The following is an 18884-nucleotide window of genomic DNA, read 5'->3' on the forward strand; positions in this document are numbered from 1 at the left end:
CTCTGTCGTAAGTCAATTACAATTTTTTACAAACACACTGTAAAGAACATATTCTACTGGCAACCAAAAAGAAAAAGATGAAGCAGCAGCCCTGTGGCAAAAGCAGAGAGTCAGGAGATCTGGATACTTTTCCTGGCTTTGCTTCAGACTTCGTGACTGACCTTGGCAAACCAGATAGAGGCAACTCCCACTCTCTTCTCCGTGCAAAGGGTCCTTACCCAGAGTGAGCAGCTGAGCTACGAGTACGTACTGTCTGAGCATATATGCACACGGATGTATATGTACGCACAGAAATACGGATCATTTGCACAAGAAGCGAGTATTCAAATCCAAAATTCCTGTCATTGACACAGAGCAAGGCATTAGCTTAACTTGAGAGCGAGGAAGGAAGATAAGGCATCATGCAAGTCTCCTGGGTTTCTCCTTCTGCAGGTCAGGTGTTCCGGAGCATTTTGTAGTCCTGATGATGAAGTAACAGACAAGCAACTTATTTATTGAGTAGTGTTCAAAGGCTGTCTTTCCTCGCTCATGTTTCTAAAAGCAAGGAAAGTATTACCTACATCGTAGGATGGATTTCAAGGCTAAGCTGGTAAATATTTATAAGAGACATAAAGTTTGTAAAATGTTATTGCTAGGCTGCCAGATCCCCAGAGATGCCAAGTTTCTACAAATCCCACCAGATCTAGCGGGTTTTTTTTCTACAGAGGTTCACATTTTCTCCGTAAAAAACAGAAATAGATTTGTTTCTAAACCACATATATACTGCATATACACAAGTTACTTCTCTTTCTCATTTTTAATTCATAATTAGATCTACTCATGACTACACCGACTCCTTCCTTGTACACTTAAAAATGATTGTGCAGAGTAACTACTGGATATACAAAGCATGTTTTGATAGCCCAGGCTTCCACCCTCCTCCCCCAAATGAACCAAGCATCAGGTTGGTGTGAAAACGGAGTGCTGTCACCGTACGGGCGCCTGACTGCACCAGGTGCGACCTGCTGACACCAGCCTCAGGCCCCGCCACGTATGAGCTCCCTTCTTTACCACACACCATCTTCTGGGCTGGCCAAGTCCAAGAAAAGGGAGGACATGCTTTGGCAGATCTGAGGACCGAACCCTGAGCACCGCTGTACAGCAGGCACGTTTCTGGACTACACACGCTGGTGTCCCTGCTCCCGGCTGTGAGCGGGCAGCAGGGTCTGTCCCCGCGTCCCTTCTCGGGCTGAGCACTGGCTGCCCAAGCAGGAGATGCTGCCATTTCTGCAGCCGCCCTCCGCGGCTTCATCCCCTCTGCCCCACGGTGCTCCCCGACACCTGAGCTCCTCGCCCCGGCTCACACCGTTTCTCCTCTCACGCCCGGCCCGGCCGCACCGGCAGTTCCCGTAGCTCCCCGAAGGCCCGTTTAGGAGACCCCCACCTCCAGGCCGGGCCGCCCCGGGGAGCGAAGGGCGGGCGAGCCCTGCCTGTGCGGCGCCAGGCCGGGCCCCGGGGACAGGCAGGGCTCCCGCTGACCGATCCCCAGAGGGCGGGGGCGGGGGGGCGGTCGCCATAGGAGGAAGGGTCCGTCCCGGCCCCTCCGCCGGCCCCGGTGGCCACTGCCGCCCCCCGCGGCGCCCCCGCCCCGCCCCGCCGCGGCCCCTAGCAACAAGCCGCCGGCGCCAGCCTCCCCGGCACGGCCGGGCGGGGGGCGGGCCCTTCCGGTTCATGTCGGAGCTGGGCTCGGCGCGGAGGAAGCCGGGCGGCCATCTTGGCTCGTCCGGGAGCGGCGGAGGGGCGGGGGGCAGGCAGGCGAGCGTCGGGCGGGCACCCAGCTTCCCCAGCCCGGCCGCGGCCCGCGGGGTGCCGGCCTTCTCGGAGCCTGGGGCGGGCGGGTAGAGGCGGGCCGGGATGCGAGCGGCGGCCCGGTGAAGCGGGGCCGCGGCGGGGGAAGGGGACGGGAGCCCTCTCGGCAGCGGGCCTGCGCTAGCCGCCGTGCCCCGGCTGCGGCGGAGAGTGGCCGGCGAGAGGAGCCGGGCTGCGCGGCGCCCCGCTGCCGCCTCTTCCCCGCCCGCCCGCCTGCCCTGCGTTTCCCCCACCCCCCTCGGAGCCGCTCCCTCGCCGCCTCCCTTCCCCCGGCTCCATCCCTCCCCGCTTGATGAGGCGCCTCCCTCCCCGCTGCTGACCCCCGCGGACCCCGGCCTGGCTGTAGGATGAGCCCGGAGGACTCGGAGGGGGCGAGGCCGCTCCGCTCCCTGAGGGGGATCTAGCTCGGGTGTGGGGCGCCGCCGGAGGGTGGGGGGCACCGACGCGACGCCGCCCCCCGCCAGCCACCTCGTCCTTCATGGTGGCTCCCTGCGACCACCATCTCCGAGCAGACGCGCAGCCCGGCCCGGGGGCCCGTGTGTGTGTGTGTGCGCGCCGCCGTCGCGGGCAGCGCGGCCGCCCGAGTGAAGTAAAATGTCCACTCGGACTCCATTGCCCACGGTGAACGAGCGCGACACCGAGAACGTGAGTACCGCCGGCCGCGGGGGGACCGGCCCGCGCACCCTCCCCCGGCGCCGCTGGCTCTGGAGGCCAGCCGGGGGGGCATCGCCCTGCCGAGGGCTGTCATTAGCCTCTCGCCGCTTGTACTGTTCCCAAATTACCGATTTATTTCAAATTAATTATTTTTTAACTCCCCCACAGCACGGTTTGCCTGTTTAGTAGCATTCGTGGGCATCGCTCCCCCAAACCCGGTGTCCCCCTCTAACGCTTCATCCGAGTATCTCTCGGTGGCGAGGATCGGGTTTGTGATGTTGGTAACGAGGAAGAGAAAGGCTCCGCGGCGGGGAGGGGGGTCCTGGTGGGTTGCTGTCTTCTCCTAATATGCAAACTTAGTGCTAAAAGCAGCCGAATAAATCTCTGGTAAACGGATGGGAATCAGTCAGCTTTGGAAGGGGTGAGCTAGGTGACCTAGATAATAGGCCTCTTCCCTGCTTAATTTGCAGGGTTCTCGATGATAATGACGCTGTTAAGACTAGTCACCTGTTCAGATGACATTAAAAGGGTTTCTTTATTGGAATTCTCTTCCAGACAAGGGAGCTTGTTTCCCCCCCCCCCCCCCCCCCCCCCGTTTTTTAATTTTTTCCTTAACAAAGCCAGGATTTAGGAATTTACAATTTAGTTACAAGATTGAGTCCAACACTGTATCAGTAATCACACAGGTCGTCTGCTAAAGGAAGAAAGAAAAAAAAAAAAGTAGTCCTACCACATGGGCAGATAGCCGCAAATGAAGCTCAGTAGGAGACTCCCTTTCTGCAGATAGGAACTGTATTTCTTTTAAGTTAAGACTTACTTGATCCCTGTGTATCCTGTCTAACCATTTCTCTGCATAGGCTCTGACATGTCCCCAAATGATAAACAGAAGGGAGTTGTCACTCACTGTAGTCTAAAATGAGTCGATCGGTGAACTTTGTATTCGGCTTTCTGTAAAGGCTATCTGATATTCTTTAGAAGACAGATGCTAAGCTTGACAGAGGAGGCTTTTTTTGTGAGGGCTTCTTATGTTTTCGACTGGCATAAAAAGTGGAAACTTTGCTAAGATCAGGAAAAACTGTTGGATTGTTCCAGACCATAAATAGTCCAAGAAAAGTGATGGTAACCCCATTGTTTAAAACAAGACCAGACAAAGCGTTAGAAAACATGCTGCATGGAACAATTACTGCATTACTAGGGATTTAGATTTTATTGGCATAATAGGCACTTCTAACTTCTGTGATCTTTATTTGTTTTAGCACTAGATGCAACCTGCAGGCTAAGGGCTGCATTGAGCAAAAAGCCAGCTAAGCATATTTGGTTGTAAAATCTCGATGAGCTTCCTGCCTTGTGGAAGAAAATAATTAAAATATTATGCGGCCCTTCCTATGCCATGGGGAGAACTGAAGTTGTAGCATACTTTACAAATACTATACAAAGTTTATTCAGATAATTATTTTAGTCTATAAGCAAACCTGACTGAGGTCTTCAAGCTCCACGTATATGTGTGGAGGCCACCCAGTAAATAATTTTAGAAAATGCTCAGATAAATTCTCCAGCGTAATTAATTCAAAATCTACTATGGATAACGTAACGGTGGACTTAGTACGTGCTCGAGGAAATACATTATTCACAAGCTGTGTGTTCTAGCACTTGAAGTTAGATTTTTACATGTCTTCCACTTAAGGCACCTTGTTCTTACTTCAGAATATTGGTCTAACACTTCTCTTTATTAATCTTCATAATTTAACATACGGGGATTGTCTTGCTTGCAGATTAATTGCCTTAGGTTTAGGTTAAGGCATGTCTTTCAACAGCTGTAATCTGGGCTGGTGACCACAGAAATACCTGCAGGTAGTGATATTGACAGGGAGTGATTAATCCGAGTAATCACCAAATCCATTGAACCAACCTGCTCAGTGCAATACTGTATCCCTCAAGAAGGTGTCTCTGATGTTCTGGCCATCAGCTATCTAGAAATTCACCAAAACTCATTCTTTTCAGCCTTGCTTAAATCTAAATTGAAATCTGGCATTTAGTCTGTCTGAATTACCCCTACCACTGTGGATGACAAGTCTCTTTTTTAATACCAAATGTGACGATTTTGATACTTCAACTAACTGTTCTTCCACCCCAAAGCTGGGTGTTGGCAGGTAAATTGAACCTTTATTTCTCTTTCACGTAAGAGAAGTCTGATTAGTTGATATTCATAGGACTCTTTGAAGCTCAAGTGTGGGGAGGCTTAAGAGGTGCCAAGGTGTTCAGACGGCCTTTGAACCATGGTCATGGACCCCCTTAATGCCTTCTCTCTGCTTGGAAGGTTACCACTGCTGACAAAGGCTTGGCTGGTGTTGAATCTGGTTGAAGCGTGCTGATCATAGCTTATCCGTGCCTATACTTGCAGTTTTGAAAACGGAGTTAGCCTCCAGAATGACGGTGAGCGTAAATTAGCATTGTCTATGCTTGCAGTTAACCACGTTCAACGGTTGGCAACTCCTGTTGAATAGGCAAAGTCTAATTGTCAGTACTTGATTTTTTATTTTTTTTTTTAAGGCAGCATATACCACTTCTTATGAGGCGCTTCATGCATGTACTGCTGAAGTGGAAATACTGTCACAGTGACTTTCCCCAAAAGCCACTCACAGCTATCAGGCCTTTAGTGCCTTTGAGATTACAGAATTTGGCTCCATGTCACCTAGTTTTGAGAGGAAAGGCATCCCAGATGATCTGTGATCATAGGAACTTCACACTTGGACAGTTGGAAGCTGGCTGTTGGCCTGCAATGAGCTGGCTTCCCACTGCAAAGGTAGAGCAGCTCGTCACTGGCCTTGTCTTGTGCAGTAATGGCTGCCAGCTGCTCAGGGGACAGAAGTGATTGAGAGGATCCGGTCTTTTCTGTTCTACAGAATTATGTCCTGCATGTGGGAGAAAAAGCAATAGAGGCAGCAGAGACCTCCTTCATCCAAAACTGGGAGACAAGGTAGACGCAGACGAAGGACCTGTAGGTGACAGAAGAATGAGTAAACTTGTTTTACTAGTGATGAGGAGGAAGGGAGAGAAGATGGAGGAGGAAAGAGTGTGGAAACACAATGAGAAAGGAAGGTACGCAGTGGAAAACAAAAGATAAGAGGAGGCACAGAGGAGTGTGCATATGGCAGGATGGAAGACAAACAGTGACAAAGAAATAGGAGCAGAAGAAACACGATTGTGGAGAGTAGGACAAATATTCATTAAAAAAAAAATTCCAAAGAGTGGCAAGATGATGGAGAACTGTAGATAGAAACAAGAAAATACAGGTGGTATGGAGGTTGGTAGATACTTTTTGTTTTTAAGAGCATGAAGTAGAAAAGAAAAATCTTAGACTAAATAGTTTAATTTGAACCTCTGTGTCCACTGCACAGCTGTATTTCTGGGGGAAAAAAGGTAACTGTTTTGAACGTGTTGGTACTGCAGGCCAATCTGAATTAAAAATTTAAGTAACTTGAGGAAAAGCGAAACTAAAATATACTCTTATCTCCATGACTGTGCCTAATGTGAAAAATTGGCTCTTGAAAAATGCCAGTGTGATGGCAACTGTGCTTGTACAAGCCTATACAAAAGGATTCTGTGCAGCAAAAGTATCTCATTTAGTTTTTTTTATTTAAGAAGGTTTAGTAAAGACAGGGTTAGGTTCAAAAATTTTTAAAAATACTGTGAAGGTTAGTGCAGTACCTCTTGATTTATTACCAATTAGCTATGAAATGCATTAGATCACTTGCAGGCAATATGCAAGCTTGCATTATTCTATATATTATTTATCAGTCTTCTCCTATTACAAATAAATCTGTAATCGGAATGCTTTCTTCCATAGCGTGAAATCCTGGTTTTTTTTTAAAGAAGGGGGTGAGGAGAGAAGCATGCCTGTGGCCAAGAGTTCTGGTAGATTTTCTTATACAGGGACCATCTATGTTCTTCCATGTTTTTCACCGGTTGTCATAAATTTTCTGGTTTGAATTAAATTAGGTGAAGGTGGCAAAATAACTAGAAATAAAATATGTTTTAGGAATTCATCTGCGATGTATTTTTTTAATTCCAGATTTTCACAGAGCAGGAAAATGCTTTTTGTGCATTTCTTACTGCCTGGAATGCCTGATAGGTCTGGTACTGTGTTTGTACTCAAAAAATACCTGATTAGGTTGTGTGACATTGCAAGTCACCGACTGTTAGTATTTTCACATTTTGAAGTGAGAGGTTTCATTCTTCAGCTCTGCTAAACAGCCTGTGCAGTGTTGTTTAATCATTTGATTTCACTGTCAGCTCGAACTGATAGGAGGCTGCTGGGGGCGTCAGCCTGTGGTTTGTGCTGGCACTAATTACTGCGGGGCTGTACAACGAGTCTGGTCGGCTCTCTGATCTGTCTGAAACGAACCTTAAGAAAAGTGGGTTTATCCCCATTCTGTGTGGCTGCAGATACTGACAGAGAGGAGAGAATGGGAATGTCCAGTTCAGGTGGGGAAGGCTAGAAATGCTTCTTACTATTTTTGTTTTGGTTTGATTTAAGCCATTCCATAGCACAGCACCCTAGGGCTACGATAACTTGAGTTGTGCCACAACTACAAACAGAGATACATAACTGCAGCGGTGCACCTTTCACAAATTGTGTTCTTCTGCTCCTGGAAACTAACTTCTTTTTTTTTTCCTTTTTTACATTATTTCAGTAACTCAGAAAAACTAAGCTACAGGACCTTACTCCAGAAGTTGTTAAAAAGTCAGACTTAGTTCATGCATTTTATTAGCACCACTGAATGTGGCTTAAATTGTGGCCTTAGAAGTAGCAGTCTGAAAAACAGAATACAACTACAGAAATTATTGACAGAAAATAAACAAGAGGAAATACGGTGTTTAGTATACTAAACTTCATAGACTTCTTCCTAGGCTTTCTTCCCCACTCACCTAATATCCTTACCTGCTCGATTCTTCCTTTTAATTCTAGTCAAAAGTCATCTTCGTGTTGATGTAAGCGGACAATTCCTGTTGACTACACGTCTTAGGTGACTCAAGTCAAAGGAATTCTAAGAGTGGAGGTATTTGTCTCTCCAGATCTCCATTTCATATGATACATAAGTAGCATGTGTCTGCAACTTCCTCTTCTTCTCAGTCAAGTAATGCTGCCTCACGGATATCAGCAAGATCAAAAATGGAGGTCACTTTTTTTTTAGGCTTGTGGCATATCAAGGTTGGCTCTGCTTAGTGTAGAGATCATCTGCCACTAAAAATCTTTAGAATGTATGATGAATAGATGCTTACTGCTGTCAAAACATAAACCTGAAAGGTGCTGAGTACACCTGTGATAACACTCCAGTCAGTCTCCTGGATGAAACCCTTGGGTTAAGAAGAATTCTTGGCCCATAAAGGAGCAACTTGTTGAGCTCTGTGTGTGTGTCTATATATACATATAAACAAAAATTAACTTCTAAATAAAATTTGTTCCTGCAGGGTTAAAGCCTAAACAAAGTTTTCGATCTGTAAGCTCAATGTGGTCTTTGAAAACTATCTGGGAGGGGTTTTTTTGTTTAGCATGTAATTACTGACAGTGATGATTCTGGAAACAACTTAGTTGGCAGTATTGTTGAGGAAGAATAGAATATGGTTGGCTCTTCAGCTATTATTCCCCAGGCTGATGTCAATAAATATCCATTTTAATCAGCAGTAAAGAAACTTTGGCTGGAAAGATATGACAAATGTCAGATCTTGATAATGTGAAGCAACAAAAGAGCTTTTAAAAAGCTTTTCTAACCAGCACCAGACTTATCTTTTTGATTATATAAGCAGGATTTCTTCAGTGTTGTGTTGTTCAGTGCTAATCATGGAATTACAGATTCACTCTCTGTCATATGCTGTATAGACTATGAACCAAATGATGTCAAATACATCGGCAGAGGCTGTAGTGGTTATACATGGAGAGGACTCCCTGAGCCAGACCCTGTATGCCTGCAAAGGGGAGCATCCTTCCTTTGCTGAAGGCTGTTAGTGCTTTGCTATCGACGCTCTCCCACTCTGATCTTCAGGACAGTGGTCACTAGCTCTTCCCTCCGCTGGTCTGTGGCCAGAATTGTGAGCATGCAAGTGTTGCTTTAGGTAGCAATGCTCCCTCTGCCAAGTGAAAGTCTCCTGTATGTCAGTCCATACTGTCTGCCTCCATCAGGCTGCCCAGTGTAGGGAGTTGCATTGCTGTGCTTGGTTTGAGCTGTAGCTGCCTTGTCCTGACTGTTACTCCTGTTTTTTTCCCTTTATTTTGCCCTCCCCGCTGAGGTTAGGGAGAATTAGGAATGTGTGTCAAGAGGTATAGCCTATGTGTGCTAAAGACTGTATTTACTCTTCAGGTTCTCCCTTTAAACTGATTGTTTGACAAATATGACCTAATTAAACTGGCCACTTGTTTTCATCAAGTGTCATACCAGTTAAATGAATGAGTACTATGGTAGGCTGAGAATTTTGCAGTGAATTCTTCACCTTTTGAAAATGGAAGCATCCAAATTAGTGTTTTCTCTCCTTTACCAGCTATAATGTATTTCTAGAAGGTCTGTTTGTCTCCCTTGCAGAGTTCTGACCCTCTCAGTTGTTCCATTTCATCACAGCATGTGTAATGGTAGGGCTGTAGCGCACTTCAGTGAATAAATCTGCCTTCATGGACTGACAACTTTAGTGCCACATTGGATAGCATTTTCCTTTGTAGGACAGTGTTTAAAATTTCATGAGATGGAAGCCATGACTGTTCACCCTTAAGACTGATTATGTAGCAAGCTAGTAGTCTAAAACTGCCGTTTAATGTTATGTGCTGGAACCAAAGAATTGGTTATGCAAACATCAGCATGGGCATACTGGGTCTGACAAAATCCACCTTGCTCCATGTCCTGATTTGTGCCCTGGTCAGTGGTAAGAGGGCAGTAAAATCAGGACAAGTACAGGATATCTTCACCTGATATCTTCCTGTTTTATAATATAGAGAAATAACGTAATATTTTATAATATATGATGACTTGGGGATTCCCAGAGCAGTAACTGGTATATAGACAATTATGGTTGAGTGTTTGCTGTGACACCTTTTGGTGGTTGCCAGAAATGTAAGTCTGTGTTTTGACTTTCCAGTAGAATTCCTTCGTCAGCAGTCGCAGGATGCCCTGCTGTGCTGTTTCACAGATATATCTGCGCAATAAGACGCTACCTCTGTGAATATCCTTAGGGCTAACCTTTTTTTCTCTTACACTGAGTAGTACTCAGCAGTCTGTATGTTCTTAAAGATGTTAATGATAAATGGGAAATAAAATACAACACATTGTTAGGAAGGGCTGCAGCGAAATTTGTCTTCACATGTTTCATTTAAAATATTTTTGTGTTTTAAAAACTATGATATGTTTCCTGATAAGTTTTTCTATAAATAAGAGTGTTGGTGGGGAGTGCGCAGCCAGAAATTACCATGTATTTATATGTTGCGTGCCCAAGTTAGGGTAATGAAGCAATTAAGTGTCTCAGATGTTCATCATGTCCTGGAATGTTTAGATTATTAACATTGTAAGGGATAGGCTTTAAGTACAGTTTTTTCTTATTGTAATTAAAAATGCTGAATCGAGTGAGGCTATCATGATCGTTACTGGTCTGACAGCTTTCCAAGAAATTCTATAATATCACTTCATAATATTTCATACAAAGATGAGGTAACAGCTAAGGTAATAAACATTCCTAGAGACTTTTGTAAGATTACATTTTATTAGTTAATTTGGCTGATGAGAAGGTAGTTTTCACTGTTGTATAAAATAAATATTTTTTAAAAAAATGTTGATACTATTTGTCCTCCCTGTTTTAGAAAGAAAGCTTCCTACTTACTGTAAATAAACATGGATTTTTGCAGGTCTTGGGCATTCTAATTTCTTAATGTTTTTCAGCTCTTCTAATGGATGTCAGATTCTGTCTCTTCCAGGTTTTTCCCAGCTGTTGGCACCTTCTTAAGCAGTATAAGAACTTTGATACTAGTCATCCTCTGCTCTGTGTGTGTTTCTGATGCTCTGAATGTTAAAATGTGTTTCTGATATATCTAATCATACAGATACTGGACAAAGCTAACATCTACCAAAAAGATTTCAGTTATCGGCACCTTCATACTTCATTTGCTTTTTACTTTCTTTTCTTTTCTTTTTCTTTCTCTTCATGCTAATCATTATCTGGCTATGAAAGGATGTCGGCTCATCATTGGGGGAAGGCTTTTGCGAAAAGGTGGGTTTTGTGTTGTGTTCCAAATATAGTTGGTCTTAGGTTCAGTCCCTCCCTTGCTGTAAGGTCTTTCACAAGTTGAGATGTTTTACTCCGTTTCCTTCTGGGTTGAGTAATACCAGGGTGGGGCTGGAGGGAGGAGGAGAATGCCTTTTTTTTTTTTTTTTTTTGAGAGAGGTTGTCTTGTTGGCTTGAAAGTATGTTTTTTTAGGGAACCCTCCTACTATGTGCAAAAAAAACCCCTTGAAAGTATTTAAAAGATTTTTGAAATGGAACCTGATGCATGCCAAGACATGGAAGAAAGTGCTCTCTTGTCATGAGTGGATTTCAGGAGACTCTTCTTTTAAAAGAGATGGTGACTGGCTAGCCTGAAGCTGCACAAAAGTACCTAGTCTCCTTGCTTCAGTTCCCCATCTGCAGTATAATGGTCTGTCTTTGCATGAAGACAGGTATTTTGTGAATCCCTCGGCCACGGTGAGTGTCATGAACGAGTGTTACCCTTACACAGAATGCATGTCCAGGAGATATAGCTCACCTACCACAATGTAGGAAAACTTACTACAAATAAACATGTGCTTGTTTTAAATCTTACGTTTTAAGACAAACCCCCTTTCTTATTGAAGCCATATAAATGCGGACCTGGGAAAGAAGCCTGAAATTGAACAGAATCTTTTGGGGTCAGGGGGTGAGAGAGGCAAAATCTGTGGAGTTGAGGGTCTGCTTGGGAAAAGACAAATGACCTGCATCTCAATTTAGAGAGCAGAGGATGCTATTACTATTTCTCCGGGCTGAGATTGGAGCTGTTAATCTGTTTGCTGAGGAAAGTACCCTGGGAAGTAGCCGAGTACAGCAAATGCTATACAAGCCAATGCGTGACTTGAACTTTTCCTAGACCATCTATATTTTTGCTTTTTTGCCTACACCATTTAGCTTCCCATCTACCTATCATGGCTTCTTGAAAATGATTTGGGTGGGAGAAACACTTTTACTCAATTTTGAGTTTACGCCTTTTAGTACTGTATGCTACCAAGCCCTCTTCTTCCTTCATTTCCATAAGCAAAAGAAAATCCGTGTTGAAACTGGGAAGCTGTTTTCTGCAGGTTTTAGAAAGCTTGTGTTCTGTTCAATATAATAATCTTGTATTTGATGGAGGAAGGACTTGCTGATAGAGTTCCTTATGTGAAGTGAAATAAAGTCCAAATTAGATATGGTTGCAAATGGACAGATTTCTACAGAGCAAAACACGGCTATGAGCAAGTCAGTTGGAGAGAACTGAACTGCTTAGGAACACACAGCTTGATATTCAGAAACCACAGCTGAAAAAGGTCATATTCTTGAAAAGACATAATCTGGGTTAGTGTGGAAATGCAAACCTCCATTCAAGGAGATTTGTGTTAAATTTATCAATGCTACTCCAAATAAGTTCACAGCTGTTTATTCCTCCCTTTAAGTGCAAAGCTAGAAGGCATGAAAATAGTCATTCCTCAACAGAGGACAGTGAAGGTCTCGAGGTACATTAACTGCGGTGGTTTACTATGTGGAATAGAATTTGTTAGTATAACAGAATCTTTCTTTTACCTAATATTGTCTATATAAAAGTAGGATATGAGTAAGAGCAGTTCTGAATAACCTATACACAGGTTCTCTGGTTTGGGAATACATGGTATGTGATGCCCATATCTCAACTGCCTCATAAGCTATCTCAGGTCTAACACAGTTTATTAGTTCAAGCACAGGACAGCACAGATGCAGATACTCTGATTTTAGTGCCAGCCGTGTGGTTCAAAAGCAAGCTACTTGTTGAATCTGTCTGCTGGAGAGCCTAAGCTAATAAGCCCTGCTTGGAGGCAGGCTGGCTCTTGCTGAAGCCAGCTTGTGCACCGGTGCCATGTGCCCAAGCGTGAAGGGCTATAGTCTAAATAGTTCTGATATGCTTCTTTTTCCGAGATAGGTTATCAGCTCATTGTAGTGCAATGTAAGTAGTACAGCTGTATTCCTGGGAAGCTGTACTTGAACTAAAAGTGAGCCTTCCTCTAATATATCCAAGAAATATCCTCGTGGCCCTGTGCACAACATCCCAATCCCTGATCACTGGGGGTAGCAATGTAGGAGGATGTTAGCATCTAGCATCAGCAGTTGCTGCTTTTTTCTAGCTGGTGTGAATAACTTGACACTAGGAGGTACCAAAGGAGCTGACAGAGAAGTTCTCTGCGTTGTGTGCTGCAAGGTTTCTTAGAAGTCAAAGTTTAGGGAACTGTAGAGGATTGACATTGCTGTGCCAGTAAATAAGATGGCCTGAACAACCAGCACCAGCCTGGCATTAAGGATGTGCAAAATAGCGAAATTGTTGATACAGGATTTCACTGGCTTTAGTAGTTCCTTCAGCTGGGCAGCTGCTCTTGTCCTTCCTCTCCTTGAGAATTATTGATTGATAAACACTTATCCAGTTGTTATAGGTCTCGAGATATTATTGGGAACAATGAATTGTTATCAAGCATTGAATTTTTCCTGGATCTTGTTATGGGTGTGCTTCTTGTTCCTGTGCCAGTTATTAGTGGTTTGGAAGAAATGTATACTACTGCTCCTGAAAACTAGGATAAAGATTGCTGGAATATTTAAATAGGGCAGGATGGACCAATCATCGGGAACACGTAATAACCTGCATGTAAGGAAACTCCGCGTTTCACTTCAGCGAAATGTGAGATCGTGCATGTAAGGAACCAGGAACCATTATGTGTAGTAAGGGAATGGGAAGCAATAATTCTTAAAAAGAGTTAGGGTCACTGTTGGGTGGTCAGATACAGATGGTCTTCTGCCAAGAAGGCTAGTTCTGTCCATGTAAAATCAGTGGAGTGTTGAACAGAAGATGCAGTGTCTGTGTTTAGTCCTACTGCATCTATTGTTGGTATGGCATGTCCAGTTCTAGCATGAGCCCCCCAAAAAGATGTTGGAAAAATAGGAGAGGGTTCTGAAAAGAACTACAAGAAATGTCTCCTTGTCTTTAATCATTCTTACAGCAGCCTGTTTAGGGAACTCAATACATATATATAAAACTTACTAAAGTGAAGGGGTAACATGATCTTAGTAATTAAGTACCTATATGGGAAGTACAAATCTGGTGACAATTCAGTAGCCAGGCATTAAGGAGAAGCTAAAGCCAGACTGATACTAAAACATTCTATGCACCACAGTGTGTGTGGTTTGGTTGTTTGTTTTTTTTTTAAATAGTAACTATTGAAACAATTTTCCAAGAGTTGCCGTAGACTTCTATCAGTAGTATTTCTTAAATGAAATGAATGTGTTTTTAAAAATAATTTGATCACAGCTGTTGCACTCAAATTAACAAACCAAGGAACTTAAGATGCCAGGGTATATGGTCACAAGGTTACATCAGGTTATTAAATAGAGTGTGAAACTTGCCAAGTGTCATGCAAGCATGGATTTGTTCATTTGTGCCTGTACCGTGGTTGTTAGCTCTTGAGTTATAATCTCGCATCCTTATGCTACAGTGATTTTCAGACCGCGTGTTGCTGTATGCCAGATTTTTGGTTGTCCCCACTGGGTTTCAGCAAGAGTAGTAGTAGTAAAAGAGCAAGATCTGGGATTCCTGGGATGACTGTGAATTTAGCGTGCCATCTTCTGTGTAGCCAGACGTTTGCTCCACGTTTGCAGACTACTGACCATTTCTAACTAATACTTTAATTAGTGAAGTTGGTGTATAGACCCCAACCATGAGTTGAGAACTAAGGGACATGAGGGGACCTGCTCTTTCATAGACAGGCTATTGGGAAATGAAAAAATACTTTACTGTTATCTTAACCATGTGATCTAATGAATAAAGACTATTATAGGTATGATATATACCCATTCATTTTTACAATTAATAGCTGTTCAGGCAGACCAGGTGAAAGGAGCTTAACAGATTGCACACAGTATTTCAGATCTGTTACTGGTGCCTAGCCTATTAATATCTGAGCTTTCTGTACATTAGGTAAGATTTCTTCCCTTGTTCTGCAGGCCGCCCTGGGTATTTTCAGTCATGAGGTTTTGTAGGAACAGGAGTCTAGTACAAGAGGAAAAAAACCCTTTTATTATTTTGTCAGTTGTATTAAACTGTCCAGTAAGGGTGAATGTTTTACTGCGTGTGCTTTTGGAAAAGCTTTGTGTCTCCTTTCCAAAGGCTTTCCTGCTCTAGTTAGGCACAGTAGTCCAAACGGGAAATAATACTAAACACCTCCATGTTCCATAACTGATTCTGCAGTCCACATAAGTTACTTAAAAATGCTCAACTATTGCTGCAGTTCAGGTGATGTTCCACTTGGTCTTTACCAGGTGATTAAATGGATATTGTGTTATGAACTGGGAACCTCTTTATTGTCCCCATCAGAGCGAAGTTCAGCCTGAATCTGAAGTTCGAGTTGGATCCTTTAAAGGTTTCTTCAGAGGAGTTGCTAATGTTCTTGAATGTTAAATGCTTCTAATCATTTATGTGTTTTGTCTTTTATTTCTCAGCCTTATCTGTGTATGTTTTCATTGCAGCACACGTCCCATGGAGACGGACGGCAGGAAGTTTCCTCTCGAACTGGGCGCTCTGGAGCTCGCTGCAGGAACTCTATAGCTTCCTGTGCAGATGAGCAGCCGCATATTGGAAATTACAGACTCCTTAAAACGATTGGAAAGGGGAATTTTGCAAAAGTAAAACTGGCAAGGCACATCCTAACTGGCAGAGAGGTAAAGTGGTATGCGTGTAAACAGTAGCGAATTGCAGTAGGTGTGAAGGTTCTCTTAGAATAGCATCATCTAAGTCTGTGAACATTTAGCACATTTTACTAGAGATATTGCCACTGATGTAGAAAAAAATAGAAATGGAAAACTGTATTTTTTTTACTAATGATTACAAAACAATTTCTCTTGAAAATGGTGCCTTAAATTTTTATTTTTGACAAGTCCCTGTCCGACTGAATTGTGTTTAAGTTTGCTATCAGAATTCTCTGCTAAATCCTCCATGCCCAAAAAAGGGCTCAATATATAGCAATTAAGTAAGCTTGCTGGAAAGACTGCCTCTTGGTGTCTCTATACTGCACAGTGCAGGGCTGTCTTGGAGGGGAGGTCAGGAATGAGAACTAATACATCTCCTTGATTATGGTCTGAGTAGCCCAAACGCAGTATTTTCTTGCCAAAGCAATGTATCTCCCAGGAGTTCTGCTAGTGTCTGCAGCGCTGGGCAGCCTTGGGAAGACACTCCAGTTTGTTCAGAGATGGTTTGTGCGTCTTGCTTCATGTTGTGTGGTGTAGACAAGCTTTCTCTTATATCTCTTCATAGTGTCTAACTCAGCTCCATAATTAGTTTCTGCATGCCATTGCAATGTAATTAATAACTTGCACTTAATGATGGTTCTGATTTGGTGGGCTGTAGTCCTGTTTGCTTGTTACAAGAAGGTGTTTCTTGGTGCTGTTTTATTAATAGCAACCCTATGTACTGAAAGAGGGAGAAACACCTTGTTGACCTTTTCTTGCCAAACCTGTCTAATGAAGTAAATGTTTTTGATACCGGCAAGGACTTCTAAAGAAAGCAATGGGACTGACTGCAGCCCTTTAAGGGAATTTCTTTTTCTGAGCTAATATGGAGTTCAGTAGCACTAGGAGGAACAGAGGGGACATCATTTTGCAAGAGCTGTTGGGAGGGATTTTTTTTTTTAAGCTGACTGTTCCAGTGATCAGCAGTAGTCTTCTGGTGTTAAAGTTAGTGCTCATTAGACAAAGTTTTTGGTTAATTGCTTTTCACTTAAGTTCCCTCCTCTTTTTAATGATACTTAACACAGGAAATGCAAGTACTTGGTTAGTATTTCTATGCTATTATGATAGGTATAAGAGTTGGAGATAGGCACCGTGTCACACATGGCTTTGCAAAAATTGATGTACATTTTCTTTTACTTGCACGTAACTGTGTGTTAACCTCTGGTTCATTCTTTTTGTTTGAAATTTCAACAAATAAGGTGACAGTGTAAAATTTTTGGCCAAATTTGGAAAGATTTAAGTACTAAGTTTCTTTAACTCTCATGGAATAGATGTCATTCAATCAATTCAGAGCATAAATACTTTCCAGGGTGTGTCCGTTGGTCCTGGTTACCTAGAATGAGCGGCATTTTTTTGAAGGGAAAGATTAAGCTAGTTTTATAGGAATATCTTGAAGGTATTTTAAACCTTTTTTTCTTTGTAAGAGAGATGAGTAAAAGTTTCTCTTCTTGTTAAGTGAACTGTACAGCATTGATAATAATTACATATTTTAAATGTGTATGACCAGAATTGTTCACAATATTCTGAATAACAATTTCCCCAGTGTCATTAATCTACCCTTGCCCTTACAGAAGTATTTATCTGATCAATCTTTAGATTGTGGTAACCTTTTTCATGGCTGTCACATTGGTGTGTTTTGGTTGTGATCAGCAGCAGCACCTTGTACTTTGAACCTCGCTTTCTTTGCTAACTCATCTCCAAGGTTGTTTATATCAGTTTTCCATTGTATTTGATGGTGCTTCTTAACTCCTTCAACAGACTTAATCATTATGGTTTGACTTCCCGTGCCAAGGCCACTGATACAGATATTAAACAAGATTGGTCGCAAGTCTTGCCCTTGAAAAACTCTTACTCATTCATTTCCAACCTCATATCTCTTTAGCCATTTTTTTAATTACAAAAGCTCTGTGCACATTTTGTTTTATCTAGTTCAATAATTTCCATGCATCCTCCTAGATGAGGCTTTGTAATAGTCCAGATAGTTCTATCTTATGTGTTTCCATAGGGCACAATTAACTGTAGGAAAATATGTTGCATTTAACCCTTCTGTTTCCCTATTTTTTCCCTGCAAGTTTCGAGTTCAAGGATTTTGTGGTAAATGGCTCTACTAGGAAAAAAAAAAAGTTAAGTCTGTTAATTTCTAAACCTGTGCTGCCATTTTGTTCTTGATAGATGTTAGAAATCTGTGCTACAATAATGCTTTTTTCTTTTTTCCTTTTTTTTTTTTTCTTTAAACCTGCCACTCTTAAGAATTCCGGGATAATGTTCTCAGTCTGGCCTCAGCCAGACGGCACTCATCTTCCTGAATTTGTGATTTCCTGCTTTAGACACTCATTCCTGCTGGCTGTCCTGTCTTTGTTCCTATTCTTTTTTCCATCTTATGTACCAAAACCTAAAATAAAGTGTTTAGTTTCGGTAGTCACGCTTAAATGAGTTTTCATCTCTACTGTATCATTGCTGTATTTGAAACGTGGCTATTCTTAATGTCCTTTTAAGTGTCCAGTTCAGTTTCACTGTATAGCAATTCCTTCTTTATATCTCTGTGCTGATTAACTTCTAAATCATGCAGTAGATCAGCATTTTTCTGTCACTTGGGAGGAGGGTATGTTTGTTCAAGCATTCTGCTAGGGTAGTTGTTCATCTCCTTAAATCTGGAGTCCTTCCCTATGAATTCTGCTGTTGCTTGAGATACAGCTTTTGTGTTTCCAACTGGAATAAGTTCCAGGACTCTTTCATTTCCATTTTCAGTGTGTCTGCAGGATGTATGATGAGAGCCCAGCCTCAAATTACAGAAGGGGAGAAATGTTTAGCCCTTCAGGGGATGATCAGAACATCAGCCTAACTTGAGGGGGTTGAATTGTCCTGCTAAGGAGCGCGTGGCCTTCTGCTCACTGCAGAGGTATGGAGGGAGGGTTAGCTTCACTGCACTAGAGCTAGATTTGGAAACACACTCCTTGAAGATCCTCTGTCCAGGACAGTATTATTTGTAGTCTGTCTGCCCTTTCAAAACCAAGAGTCTTCATTGTAAATCTGCTTTTGTTAATTCTTTGACTTTAAGCCATGTATTTTCTGTTGTAATTTATTAAAGGTTATTTCCTCTGACAAGTTTTCCATACTTGCCAAAATTAATCTAAAAGATAAAACTACCTTTTGCTGTTACTGAGGTCGTTGGAATCACGGCCAAAAAAATATGGATCCTTCTGTTCGTTAAAGGTATGTGTTCAGTTAATAGCCAGGAAGCTGAAGTTTCCTAGTGAGACAGGATTCTTTCAGGATCCAAGTCTGACTCCAAGGAATCTATTGTCATCTTCTTTCTGTTCTTCCCTTGGAAAAAGTGAAAT

General features: G+C 42.8%; 1 protein-coding gene across 12 annotated transcripts in view; it reads left to right on the forward strand.

Annotated features, from left to right (window-relative positions):
• The first annotated feature begins 1799 nt into the window (after window positions 1-1799).
• The window catches only part of MARK3 (microtubule affinity regulating kinase 3), a 65284-nt gene continuing 48199 nt past the window's right edge, over window positions 1800-18884 (forward strand). For 3 of the 12 annotated variants that reach the window (XM_072866293.1, XM_072866299.1, XM_072866296.1), the window contains exons 1-2: window positions 2036-2493; window positions 15286-15477. In XM_072866293.1, the coding sequence (XP_072722394.1) occupies window positions 2443-2493; window positions 15286-15477 (243 nt within the window). In that variant the 5' untranslated portion in view covers window positions 2036-2442. Of the gene's footprint in view, window positions 2494-10710; window positions 10750-15285; window positions 15478-18884 lie in introns of all 12 variants that reach the window. The other 9 variants (XM_072866294.1, XM_072866295.1, XM_072866292.1 and 6 more) reach the window with 8 other exon arrangements.

This window comes from Ciconia boyciana, chromosome 6, assembly GCF_034638445.1.
Source record: "Ciconia boyciana chromosome 6, ASM3463844v1, whole genome shotgun sequence".
In the NCBI taxonomy this organism is placed as follows: Eukaryota; Metazoa; Chordata; class Aves; order Ciconiiformes; family Ciconiidae; genus Ciconia; species Ciconia boyciana.